Here is a 12,176-nt window from a genome sequence, read left to right on the forward strand (position 1 = left end):
TAGATCGGAGTTCACACTTGATGATGTGCATTCCGTGGGTTTAGGCGATGCTAGTGTCACACACAGTATTTCCACTGCCCTAAAAACCCTCTGCTTCTCAGCTTTTTTCTTAGACCCTCAGCATACAGATCTTCTCTTACCAACGTCAGAAAGTCCTCTTAACCCTTTCTTCCCCTAGTTATAAACCTTTCAGAAGGCATAGCATGGAAGCTTTTGCGGGATTTCTTTTTTTTTTCCCCGACCAGGCCCACAGCATGCGGAAGTTCTTAGGCTAGGGATCGAACCCACGCGGCAGCAACTGTGCCACGAGAGAACTCCTGAAGGTTCTCCAGAAGGATATTTACAGGTTCCCTAAGCGTTTTTGTTACAAGGATGATTCTGTTCAATGCATGACTCCCTCCCAGTGGGGCTCAGCTTGCTGTGTATAGAGAGGACCCGGGACCCAAGTTCAGTGCCAGCTCTGACTTGCTTAGCCATGAGCCCAGGAGTCCAGGCTCTCACTTAGAAAGATGCTGTTCTTTGCCCTGAGGCCCTTAGAGACTCACCCACGGTTCAGAGTGAAGGCATATTGATGAGAATACCTTGATTTCACATAGTGCTGTACAGATAAGCGCTGGTTTTTAGAAATGATACACATTCCATTAGATCCTTATACTCCTACTTGCCAGAGACAGGAAGAATTTTTGGGATAAGTTGAGCTGATGCCCATTGAGCCGGAATTCTGCCTGTCTGATCCCTGGCACACCATCGTCAGAAGAAGACACGCCTTGATTTTGCCAGATCTGATCTTCGTTTTCTATCAGAAGGATTTTATTTTTTAAAATGTCAGAGCACGAGACCTTTGCACACTAGGATGGTGTACTTTTTTTTTTTGGTCTTTTTTTTTGTCTTTTCTAGGGCCGCACCTGCGGCGTATGGAGGTTCCCAGGCTAGGGGTCGAATTGGAGCTGTAGCTGCTGGCCTACACCACAGCCACAGCAACACGGGATCCGAGCCACATCTGCCGCCTACACCACAGCTCACGGCAACGCCAGATCCTTAACCCACTGACCTGCAACGTCATGGTTTCTAGTCTGATTTATTAACCGCTGAGCCACAAAGGGAACTCCTAGGATAGTGTCCTTTAAATGTATAGATCTCTTCACAGCTCATAGTGCTTGTTCTTTTCTAGGTTCAGATATTAAAGGAAATACCATCGTGCCAGAACCTGAAACCACAAATTCTTACGAAGACCAGTCCTTGTATTTTTTTGAGAAATATTCCAAGGATCTTTTAGTTGAGGTAAAGGAGCATTTCTGGAAAGTAGACCCCAATCAGGACATTGCTGTTCATGGTTCTTCCATGGGGTTCCTTGAGGGACCTCCAAGTAGACATGGGGCCTGTTCCTTGGGACACAGTTGGGAAAACGCCATGTACGGTCACCCCTTGGAATCCACGGAAGGTTGGTTTCAGCACCCCACTCCCTACCCCTGTGGGTACCAAAATCCAGATGCTCAAGTCCCTCGTGTGTGTCACATGGAGAAGTTGGCACATATCCTACACACATCCCCCCACACACCTTAAATCATCTCCAGATTACTTAAGACACCAAATACAACGTAAATGCTACGTAAGTCATGGTAGACACCGGGAGATGCTATCAAAGAAGTTGCCAGGGCGTGGCAAGTTCAAGTTTTGCTCTTGGGAACTTTCTGGAATTTCTTTGATCTGTGGATGGTTGGGTCTGTGGATACAGAACCCACGATGTGGAGGGCTGGCACTGCTCGTCTCATGCTGCCTGACCGCTCTCACCTCTATCCCAGAGTGTTTGACAGTTAGACCAAGCAATAAGGTCATGCTCTGCTTGATTCAAGACGCTAATAATGTGGCTTTGAAAAAAATAGGGTCTGGCTGAGATACTGCACCAGAAGTTCCCTGATGCCGACACGGAGGAACGCCACCACGCGTACCTGAGGCCTTTCCGCATCCTCGTCAGTCTGCTTGACAAGCCGGAAATAGGTAACGTTGGAAGTGCTTCACCACCAGGCGCCAAAGGCAGACTGCCTGTTTTGAGGGAATTAAAACTCAGTGATGGCCACAATTTAGGGAGTTCCCTTGTGGCTCAGCAGGTTAAGGATCCAGCATTGTCTCTGCAGTGGCTTGGGTCACTGCAGTGGCACAGGTTCAGTCCCTGGCCCGAGAGCTTCCACATGCTGTGAGTACAGCCAATTTAAAAACAAAAAAGCAAACAAACAAAAAAAAGCACTTTATGTAGAATACAGTTTACTCTTTGGAATTCCAGAATCTTGAGGTACTTTAGTCATGCTGTGTGGTTGAGTTCCTGTTATCTGGACACCACTTAAATGTTTTTGTTTGGCAAATACCTTTGTGCTTGTCTACACCTGTGCCTGCAGGACACATGCAGTACTGACTTGGTGAAAGCATTTCCTCAATCACATATCCTACTACAAAGACACTTTGATTTTATTTTCAAGAAAATAGGCCTTCCTCCATCATTTTGCCTCATGACCCCAAGAAATCTGCTTCTGCCTGATGAGCCTCGCTCAGTCTTCTCTTCTGTCAAACGGAGGGGCTTGAACTAGACTCTGGTTCCAAAAGGGTCGCCTTACACACTGTAGTCCTGTAGGCATCAGTTGAGAAAAGTGACCTTCTCTGCCTTGCTTTAAAAAAGAAACCGCTGGAATTCTCATTAAGGCTCGTTGGCTTAAGGACCCAACGTTGTCTCTGTGAAAATGTGGGTTCCATCCCTGGCCTTGCTCTGTGGGTTAAGGATCTGGCGTTTCCACAAGCTGTGGCACAGGTTGCAGGTGCAGCTTGGATCCAGTGTTGTCGTGGCTGTGGTGTAGGCCACAGCTACAGCTCCGATTCGACCCTTGGCCCAGGAACTTCCATATGCTCGAGGGCACAGCCTTAAAAAGAAAAAAAGACGAAAGAAAGAAACTGCTCGGTTTCCATTTGCTGTAAGATCTCAGCATCTCATTCCTCCAACACCATAAAGGGAAGGAAACAGGCTTCATCTCCGTAGGATACATCTTCCTGCATCTTTCCACACCTCCAGCAACCCTGGGCTGTTTTCTTACCATACACCTTCTACTGATGGGGAGACTGAGCTGAGCAAGGGTCAGTCATTTGCCAGGGGGCGCCTGGAAGCTAGGACTAAAACTCAGGTCTGTTTGACTACAGGCGCTGCTGCTTGCTTGATGGCATCAGGCAGACTCTCCCCCAGATGTCCCTCAGGTCATGCAGTTGGACTCAGGTGCCATGACATGGAGCTCTGGCTGCTCCTGACAGTCAAAGCAGGAAGCGTTTGTGCCTCCAAGGCCCGCCCTGGGAGGTGGGTGTTTTATGTCAAGGCCTTGACCCGAACAAGTAAACTGTGACCTCCAGCTTGGGCTCCAGGTCTTATGTTCTGGAAGGGGATGAATGGAGGGCTTCTGCCCCATCATAACAGTCTAATTTGTTATGTCAGGTTTTTTTTTCTTTTTTGGCCATGCCCACTGCATGTAGAAGCTCCAGGGCCTGGGATGAAATCCTTGTCACAGCAGCACAGTGCTGAGCCACCAGGGAACTAACTCCCTGATCATTTAGTTTTCTGAGAAAAGACACACTTGAAGGGCAGAGGGGTGGATGGATAATATAGACCAGGAGGCATAGGACAGTCATAGTTTTATCTGTGCTTTGGCTCCAAGCTTTGGCCATGTCTTCATTTCTTCTTGCTCTCTTAGGCTGGAGATAAAATATTCCTGGGGTTCTGCACGACTTTTATCTTCGAAGCAGAAGGGATTAGATGATCTGCGTTTCCCTTTACCCAGATGTGTTGACAGAGCTCCCGCGTGCTCTGGACCATCCTGTTTTCATGCTTCTGAATGATGGGTGGGACATTACTCCCTCCCAGCAGGCCTGACGGCTGGTGTTTGTGGAGCAGACATGTCCAGCTGCCTTGCACCTGCCTAATTAGCAGCTGGTCCAGTTCTTTGGTGCCATCTTGAGCTTCTTAGGAATGCGGTTATTTCTTTCATGTTGTTCTCGCTCATCCTTAAAGGAATCCAGAATAGGAAAAAAATTGCCTTACTCTGGCCAGACAGTTTATTCTCGCTTAAGACACTCAGCTCACTCCCTGCCTCTGCCTGGCAGAATCCGCCTGGAGCAAATTACCCCGCCTCTCGGCCTCAGTCCCCTTATCTGTAACAGAGCAAAATATTACCCAGTCCTGGGGCTGTTGTGAGGATTAAATTTATAGTCACAGAATGCTTAGAACAGCCAGCACCTCGTCCACTCTACAGAATGCTGGCTCATTTCAAGGATGTTGTTTCCCCCAGCTAAAAGTGTCATTGTCACAACTAAAGTTAAGTTTCTGTACTTTTAAAACTATACAAATTGTCTGTATGTATAGTTACTCTTGATGTGTTTTATGGGTATGTCATTTATTGGTTTATCTTTCTCTGGCTGTTTCCTTTTTAATTGCAGGGCCTCAGGTTGTTGAGAATTTGTTTCTCGAAGTCATCCGGGCCTTTTATTCTTACTGCAGAGATGCCCTGGGCTCTGATCTTAAACTCAGCTACACTCAGAGTGGAAATTCACTGATAAGGTATGGGTTTGGCTTCCAACTTCACTCTTTTTCACTCCCTAAAGTTTAACTCTCAGTTTATCACATGTTGTGGAGAAAGTGGAGATTAGGGGCAGATCAGGCCACTGGTTAAGATAACCCATGCTCTTAAACCAATCAACATGAATCCACCTTTTCCCCTTTTTTTTTTTTTTTTTTTTTGCCACACTGGTGGGCAGCTTCAGTTCCAGCGTCAGGGATAGAACCTGAGCCACAGCCGTAACCAGAACCACAGCAGTGACATTGCCGCCGAATCCTTAACCCACTGAACCACCAGGGAACGCCATGAGTTTTAGTGTTTGTCTTTTTCTCACAGAATGAAAGTAGTTTCTTATTTTTCTGAATATGAAAGCAATACATGTTTATGGTAGAATCTACCAATATTTAAAGGTATCAAGAAAAAAAGTGGAGTTCCCATCGGGGTGCAAGGGGAAATGAATCTGACTAGGAACCATGAGGTTGCAGGTTCGATCCCTGACCTCGCTCAGTGGGTCAGCCATCCAGCATTGCCATGAGCTGTGGTGTAGGTCACAGAGGTGGCTCGGATCTGGCGTGGCTGTGGTATAGGCGGGTAGCTGTAACTCTGATTCGACTCCTAGCCTGGGAACTTCCATATGTCATGGGTGCGGCCCTAAAAAGAAAAAAAGAAAAAATCCCACCACCCTGCAGAGAAAAACATAAAACATTTGCATTTTTCCAAACCTTGAATGCACATGTACAGCACTGCCTATCTTTTATTTTTAAGGTGGAATTATAGTAACTGTTTAGTTGCATTTTTTTTTTAAATGAGAGTTGCAATGTTTATTTCAGGTTCTCTCTTGTTTTTTTGTTTGTTTGTTTTCCTTCTTTTTTGCCACACCTGCAGCATGTGGAAGTTCCTGGGCGCAAGGGATCAAACCCGCACCATAACAACAACCAGAACCACAGTGGTGAAAATGCAGGAGCCTTAACCCTAGAGGCCACCAGAGAGCTCCCTCCACCTTTTTTTTTTTTTTTTTTTTTTTTTTTTGTCTTTTGTTGTTGTTGTTGTTGCTATTTCTTGGACCGCTCCCGCGGCACATGGAGGTTCCCAGGCTAGGGGTTGAATCGGAGCTGTAGCCACTGGCCTACGCCAGAGCCACAGCAATGCGGGATCCGAGCCGCGTCTGCAACCTACACCACAGCTCACGGCAACGCTGGATCGTTAACCCACTGAGCAAGGGCAGGGACCGAACCCGAGACCTCATGGTTCCTAGTCGGATTCGTTAACCACTGCGCCACGACAGGAACTCCCCTCCACCTTTTTTTTTTTAAATACAAGTTGCAAATGGCTCTGCAGTCTTCTCCTGTGGGACGTAGTGGTTGCCTTAGAGTCCTCAGTAAGGAGTTAGCACTTGGCTGAGAAGTCCTGACCAATTGACCAGTCTCTTATTGATTGACTTTTGGATGGTTTCCACTTTTTCTTTCTTTTTTTCTTTTTTTTTAGGGCCGCACCCTCAGCATATGGAGGTATATGGAGGCTAGGGGCTGCATCAGAGCTGCAGCTGCTGGCCCACACCACAGCCACAGCAACATGGGATCCAAGCCGAGTCTGCCACCTACACCACAGCTCACAGCCATGCTGGATCCTTAACCCACTGAGTAAAGCCGGAGATCGAACATGCATCCTCATGGATACCACTTGGGTTCATTAACCTCTGAGCCACAGTGGGAACTCCTCCACTTTTTCAGTAGTTTAAAATGACACTGCCTTGGTATCCTTATGCCTCTATCTTTGTGTTCATGTGCAAGAATTTCTTGAGGATAAATCCTTGGAATAAATTTTCTGAGTCATAGAAGATGCGCATTTAAATGTCAGCAACATCTCCCTCTTAAATGGCTATACTATATTATTCCACCAATAGAACGGCATCACCTGCTGTTGGACTAAAACTGGCTTTTAACATATCACCTTCTTTTTGCAATAGCTCCTAAGCTAGCTTCTGAGGTAATAATAGAAATACTGTTTGGGATGGCACAGCGCATACTCTTCCTTATGTCAGAACAGTCATATTTTTATCTCTTTTTTTTTTTCTTTTTCTTTTTTTTTTTCTTTTCTGTCTTTTTGCTATTTCTTTGGGCTGCTCCCGCGGCGTATGGTGATTCCCAGGCTAGGGGTCCAATCGGAGCTGCAGCCACCGGCCTACGCCGGAGCCACAGCAACGCGGGATCCGAGCCACATCTGCAACCTACACCACAGCTCATGGCAACGCTGGATCGTTCACCCACTGAGCAAGGGCAGGGACCGAACCCACAACCTCATGGTTCCTAGTCGGATTCGTTAACCACTGCACCACAACGGGAACTCCCATATTTTTATCTCTTAACGAGTTTATCCGTCTCTCTAGAAATAAGGTGCATATGGTACAGTGAATTCCTTTTCCAGATATGGTGTTCCCATAATACAGGGCTTTTCATGGATATATTTATAAATATCAGAGTTCCCATTGTGGCGCAGCGGAAATGAATCCAACTAAGAACCATGAGGTTGCAGGTTTAATCCCTGGCCTCGCTCAGTGGGTCAAGGATCCAGCGTTGCTGTGAGCTGTGGTATAGGTTACAGACACAGCTCGGATCTGGTGTTGCTACAGCTCTGGCGTAGGCCAGCAGCAACAGCTCCGATTGAACCCCTAGCCTGGGAACCTCCATATGCTGCAGGTGTGGCCCTAAAAAAAAAAAAAAAAGGCCAAAAAATAAAGAAATAAATATCCCTCTTACTTTACAGTACAATAAAGGAGAACAGAAACGCCTCCGAGATTGTTAAAACGGTGAATTTGCTGATCACGTCCCTAAGCACAGACTTTCTCTGGGATTACATGATGAGGTGTTTTGAGGATTGCTTCAGGTAAGCCTCCAGTTCACGTTATGCCTAATCAGGAAGGAGGTGAGGGTTTCCTGGTTTCAGCACTGTTATTGCGGCCAGATTATACCGACCTGGGTAACAGTGGGTGGTCTCTGCTGAGTGCACGATGGGAAAGAATTCACTTAAAATCAGAATGGAACTGAAAACATTACCATCCAGAAGCTTCACATGATTCTGAAGCTTCCTTATTAAAGCCAAACTTTCAAAACTCCTCTGTGCATTTTCAGGTTGCATTGATCTAATCAGCTTTCTTTGCACAGGGCCTTTAGGGGCCTGATCTGTTAAAGCAGCTTAGTTTGGGGTGTTCCCACTATGGCGCAGCAGAAACAAATCCGACTAGTAACTATGAGGTTGCAGGTGCAATCCTTCACCTCACTCAGTGGGTTAAGGGTCCAGCATTGCCGGGAGCTATGGTGTAAGTCACAGATGCGGCTGGGATTCTGTGTTGCTGTGACGTAGGCCAGCAGCTATAGCTCTGATTCAACCCCTAGCCTGGGAACTTCCATATGCCACAGGTGCAGTCCTAAAAAGCAAAAAAAAAGGGGGGGGAGGGAGGAAAGAAAGAAAAAAAAAGAAGCTTAGTTCAGTGGCCCTGGGAGGGGAGAGAGTATTTTTGAAAGCGTCAATCATCTTACCTTTTTATTGAGATTAGTATATAACTGGTCAGGTGGAAGCAGTCACATTTGGAGCCACTATAATCAGCTTTCACATCTCCTCTAACCTGGTGAATCGCACCACCTCAGAAGTGCGGGCGCTGGCATCCTCTGGACAGGAAACTTGCAGGAGGGCCTTCTCCGTGTGATTTTCCCTGTAAAGGAGGGAATCTCTCAAAGCACATCTTGTCCTGTGAGTCTCGCAGTAAAACTTCATTCTTGTCTCCTCCTTTCGAAGGCCCTGTGTTGTCACACTGTCTCCGGTACCTGTAGCCATCACCAAAGTGTCACTTTTTTTTTTTTTTTTTTTTGTCTTTTTGTCTTTTGTTGTTGTTGTTGTTGCTATCTCTTGGGCCGCTTCCGTGGCACATGGAGGTTCCCAGGCCAGGGGTTGAATCGGAGCTGTAGCCACCGGCCTACGCCAGAGCCACAGCAACACGGGATCCGAGCCGCGTCTGCAACCTACACCACAGCTCACGGCAACGCTGGATCCTTAACCCACTGAGCAAGGGCAGGGACCGAACCCGCGACCTCATGGTTCCTAGTCGGATTCGTTAACCACTGCGCCACGACGGGAACTCCAAAGTGTCACTTATTAACGTTGGCCGTGGGCCAGCCTCCTCACCCCCGGGAGAAGCAGGCATGTCATCATATAAGAAAGCTGGAGCTCGGAGACGTGAGGCACCTGGGGTGGCCTTGCACAGCAAGTTAGCAGCAGCCGAGATTAGAAGCAAGCCTGCCTGACTCCCCAGCTTCTCCTAGATAGGGCCAGGCCGCAGCCGGGGGTCAAGCCTCTGATGAATAAATTAACTGTAATTAGATCCACGGGTAACAGCAAGGCTGTGTTATCCTGAGGCCGGAGTGTATGTTGGTTAGCTTAGTTCCATTTCAGAGTTAGAAGATGTGTTTTCTTAAAAAAAAAAAAATTAGAGGAACTAATGTCTGACACACGCACCCATTGCTGAAATTGTAGACAACAGCTGACCATTGTTTTTCCTTTTTTTTTTTTTTTTTTTTTTCTTGGTTTTTAGGGCTGTACCTGCAGCATATGGAGGTTCCCAGGCTAGGGGTCAAATCGGAGCTACAGCTGCCGGCCTACACCACAGCCACAGCAGGGCACGATCCAAGCTGTGTCTGCAACGTACACCATAGCTCACATCAACGCCAGATCTTTAACGCACTGAGCGAGACCAGGGATTGAACCCGCATCCTCATGGATCCTAGTCGGGCTTGTTAACTGCTGAGCCATGAAGGGGAACTCCCGCCATCTTTTTTTAAGGAATAAAATATTGCCCCCCAGATAGAGCTAACTCCTTACTTTCCCTTCCTCTCACCCCAGCATTTAATCTCTGTCCTGAAATTCATGTCTGTCCTGAGACATGTGTGCTTTTATAACAAGTGTGTATCCAGAAATGATATAGTCTGCTTTGTCTGTTTAGGTTTGCTATAAGTGGTATCAAGTTGTATATGACTTTTTGCAATGTTCTGGTTTGGGGTGTCAACAGCCCTTTGGGAGACTTATCTGTATTGTAACATACACACCTATTTCATTCATTTTAGGCGTAGTGGTCCAGCGCATAAATAAACCAGTGTCAGTGTCTTGGTTGTTGAACATTGCACTCTGGTGACCATGTCTGTCCTGTCTCTTTACACACAGACGCAGGGGTTTCTTTAAAGTAGGCAGCGAAAGCGAAATCTCCTGGATATAGTGGGTAGAGTTCTTCAGTTTCTCCCCAAAATAAATAAACTCTCAGAAAACTAAGCGATAATTTACAGTGAAGAAAACTCGAGCTGAATCGTAGTGGGATACGTAGATGAATCCACAATAAGACCCGTTTGAGAACCAATACATACTTATTTATCCAGTGGCCTGCTTCCTTAAAAGGAAGTGTTGGAGTTCTCCTGCGATGCAGCATGGATCCAGCATTGCCACCGCTGTGCCTTGGGCTGCAGGTGCAGTGTGGGTTCCGTCCCTGGCTCAGTAACTTCCACACGCCATGGGCACCCCACAAAAGACAAAATGGAAGTGTGGAGTTTCAGAATGAGGTAGGCAGCTACCAGTGGAGTTGCCAGCAGCGTTCACGTCCCTGTGGAAGCTGTGGAATTCTCAGCTCATGAATTAGCTCATTGTGGACGAGCTTGTGGTGACACGGGTCGGGGGAAGCGGTCTCAGGCTGCTCCAACAGCAGGTTGAACAGCTGTCCTGCATTCTGTCACCCAGCTCCTTCCCTTGGAACAGGACTTTTGTCCTGTTGCTGTGGACAGCTCCAGATCTGCTGGGTGTGGAATCCCACCCTTACCCCATTTGATAATGTTCAAGTCAGAGTGAGCCTGTTCTGGAGACATCAGGTTCAAGACACTTATAGACACTTCTTTGCGGTGGGTTTTTATTTTGAGCAGGGGGCAGGGGTGGGGATTGTTGGCCTTGCCTGAGAAATTTCCCTGGCCAGGGATCAAACCCGAGCCACAGCAGCAACCCAAGCCGAGGCAGTGACAACACCAGATCCCTAATCCACTGCCCCACAAGGGAACTCCATTATTGACACTTTTTTCTGTTAGATGGTTTTTGACCCCAAAACTTCTTTTTTTTTTTTTTTTTTTTTTTTTTTGTCTTTTTAGAGGCGTAGCTGTGGCATATAGAAGTTCCCAGGCTAGGGGTTCAAATTGGAGCTGCAGCTGCCGGCCTACACCACAGCCATGGCAACAAACACTAGACCTGAGCCACGTCTGTGACCTACACCACAGCTCATGGCAACACTGGACCCTTAACCCACTGAACGAGGCCAGGGATCGAACCTGCGTTCTCATGGGCGCTAGTCAGATTCATTTCCACTGAGCCATGATGGGAACTCCCTGGCCCCAAAACTCAATTATTAAAACTCCAGAAACCGTCTTTCGTTGTGTTTGAAATAGAAGTAGTAACTTTCATGGCAACCGCAGGAAAGGCTTGAAATTATCGTGAGAATTCACTTGCTTTCCTTTCCTGTGATGCTCGCAGACCGGCGAAGCAGAGCTACACGGCCAGCAGAAGCGTCGGCCCTCCCACCACGGTCTCCGAGCTCTGCACCCTGCTCGTCTTCCTGCTGGATGTGATCCCCCTGGTAGGTCCTTGGCCGTAAAGACAGGAGTCAACTCTGCCTGTTATTTACATTCTTATCACTGTGATCAGCCTGTTTATAAACCTAACTTACTGAAGAAGTAGTCGTACATAAATATGTAGCACTGTTTGGGGGGCGGGGGGTTGTTGGTTTTGGTTTTTTGGGGTTTCTGTTTTTGGGGTTTTTTTTTTTGTTTGTTTTTTTCTTTTTAGAGTCACACCTGCGGCATATGCAAGTTCCCAGGTAGGGGTCAAATTGGAGCTCCAGCTTCCAGCCTACACCACAACCACAGCAACGCCAGACCCGAATTGCATCTGCAACTTAACACCTCAGCTCATGGCAATGCCAGATCCTCAGCACACAGAGCAGAGCCAAGGATTGACCCATATCTTCAAGGACACTGCCCGGGTTCGTTACCGCTGAGCCACGAGGGGAACTCCCGTAGCACTGTTTTGATGTTTGTTTGAGCATAGAAGATCTGCGTAGGTGGATGGGATCTCTTAAATCCTTTAGGTCCTTTTAATTAAAGGGGTTATAACTTCTGGAGTTCCCACCATGGCGCAGTAGGTTAATGGTCCAGCTTGTCTCTGTGGTTCAGTCCCCAGCCTGGCGCAGTGGGTTAGGGATCCAGCGTTGCTGTAGCTGTGGCATAGGTCACAGCTGTGGCTCAGACTTGACCCCCAGCCCAGGAACTTCCATTTGCCACAAGTGCAGCTGGGGAAAAAAGGGGGGGAATATAACTTTAGAGCCAGTTAAGTGGGCTGAGCTAAAATTATGAAAACCAGATGATGAGCTGGTCGTCATCCCTGTATGACGCTTATTTAGGAGCGAGAGTAAATGTGTTTCTTAAAAGTTGTGCCAGGAGTTCCCGTTGTTGCTCAATGGTTGACAAACCCGATTAGGAACCCTGAGGATGCAGGTTTGATCCCTGGCCTCAC

At 47.3% G+C, this 12,176-nt stretch overlaps 1 protein-coding gene across 14 annotated transcripts in view; it reads left to right on the top strand.

The window, feature by feature from the left end:
• DOP1B (DOP1 leucine zipper like protein B) overlaps positions 1–12,176 on the top strand; it is a 134,498-nt gene that overhangs the window by 52,805 nt on the left and 69,517 nt on the right. For all 14 annotated transcript variants that reach the window (XR_014825162.1, XR_014825163.1, XR_014825159.1 and 11 more), the window contains exons 8-12: positions 1,172–1,281; positions 1,884–1,998; positions 4,468–4,588; positions 7,350–7,469; positions 11,139–11,241. Coding sequence is in view for 5 of the 14 variants with exons in the window: in XM_003132763.5 (XP_003132811.3) it covers positions 1,172–1,281; positions 1,884–1,998; positions 4,468–4,588; positions 7,350–7,469; positions 11,139–11,241 (569 nt within the window). In the remaining 9 variants the exon portion in view is untranslated. The remainder of the gene's footprint in view (positions 1–1,171; positions 1,282–1,883; positions 1,999–4,467; positions 4,589–7,349; positions 7,470–11,138; positions 11,242–12,176) is intronic.

Source organism: Sus scrofa, chromosome 13 (genome assembly GCF_054392235.1).
Source record: "Sus scrofa isolate SSC_HxYL_T2T_F1_AM1 chromosome 13, Sscrofa_HxYL_maternal_Yorkshire_Landrace_v2.0, whole genome shotgun sequence".
NCBI classification, from domain to species: domain Eukaryota; kingdom Metazoa; phylum Chordata; class Mammalia; order Artiodactyla; family Suidae; genus Sus; species Sus scrofa.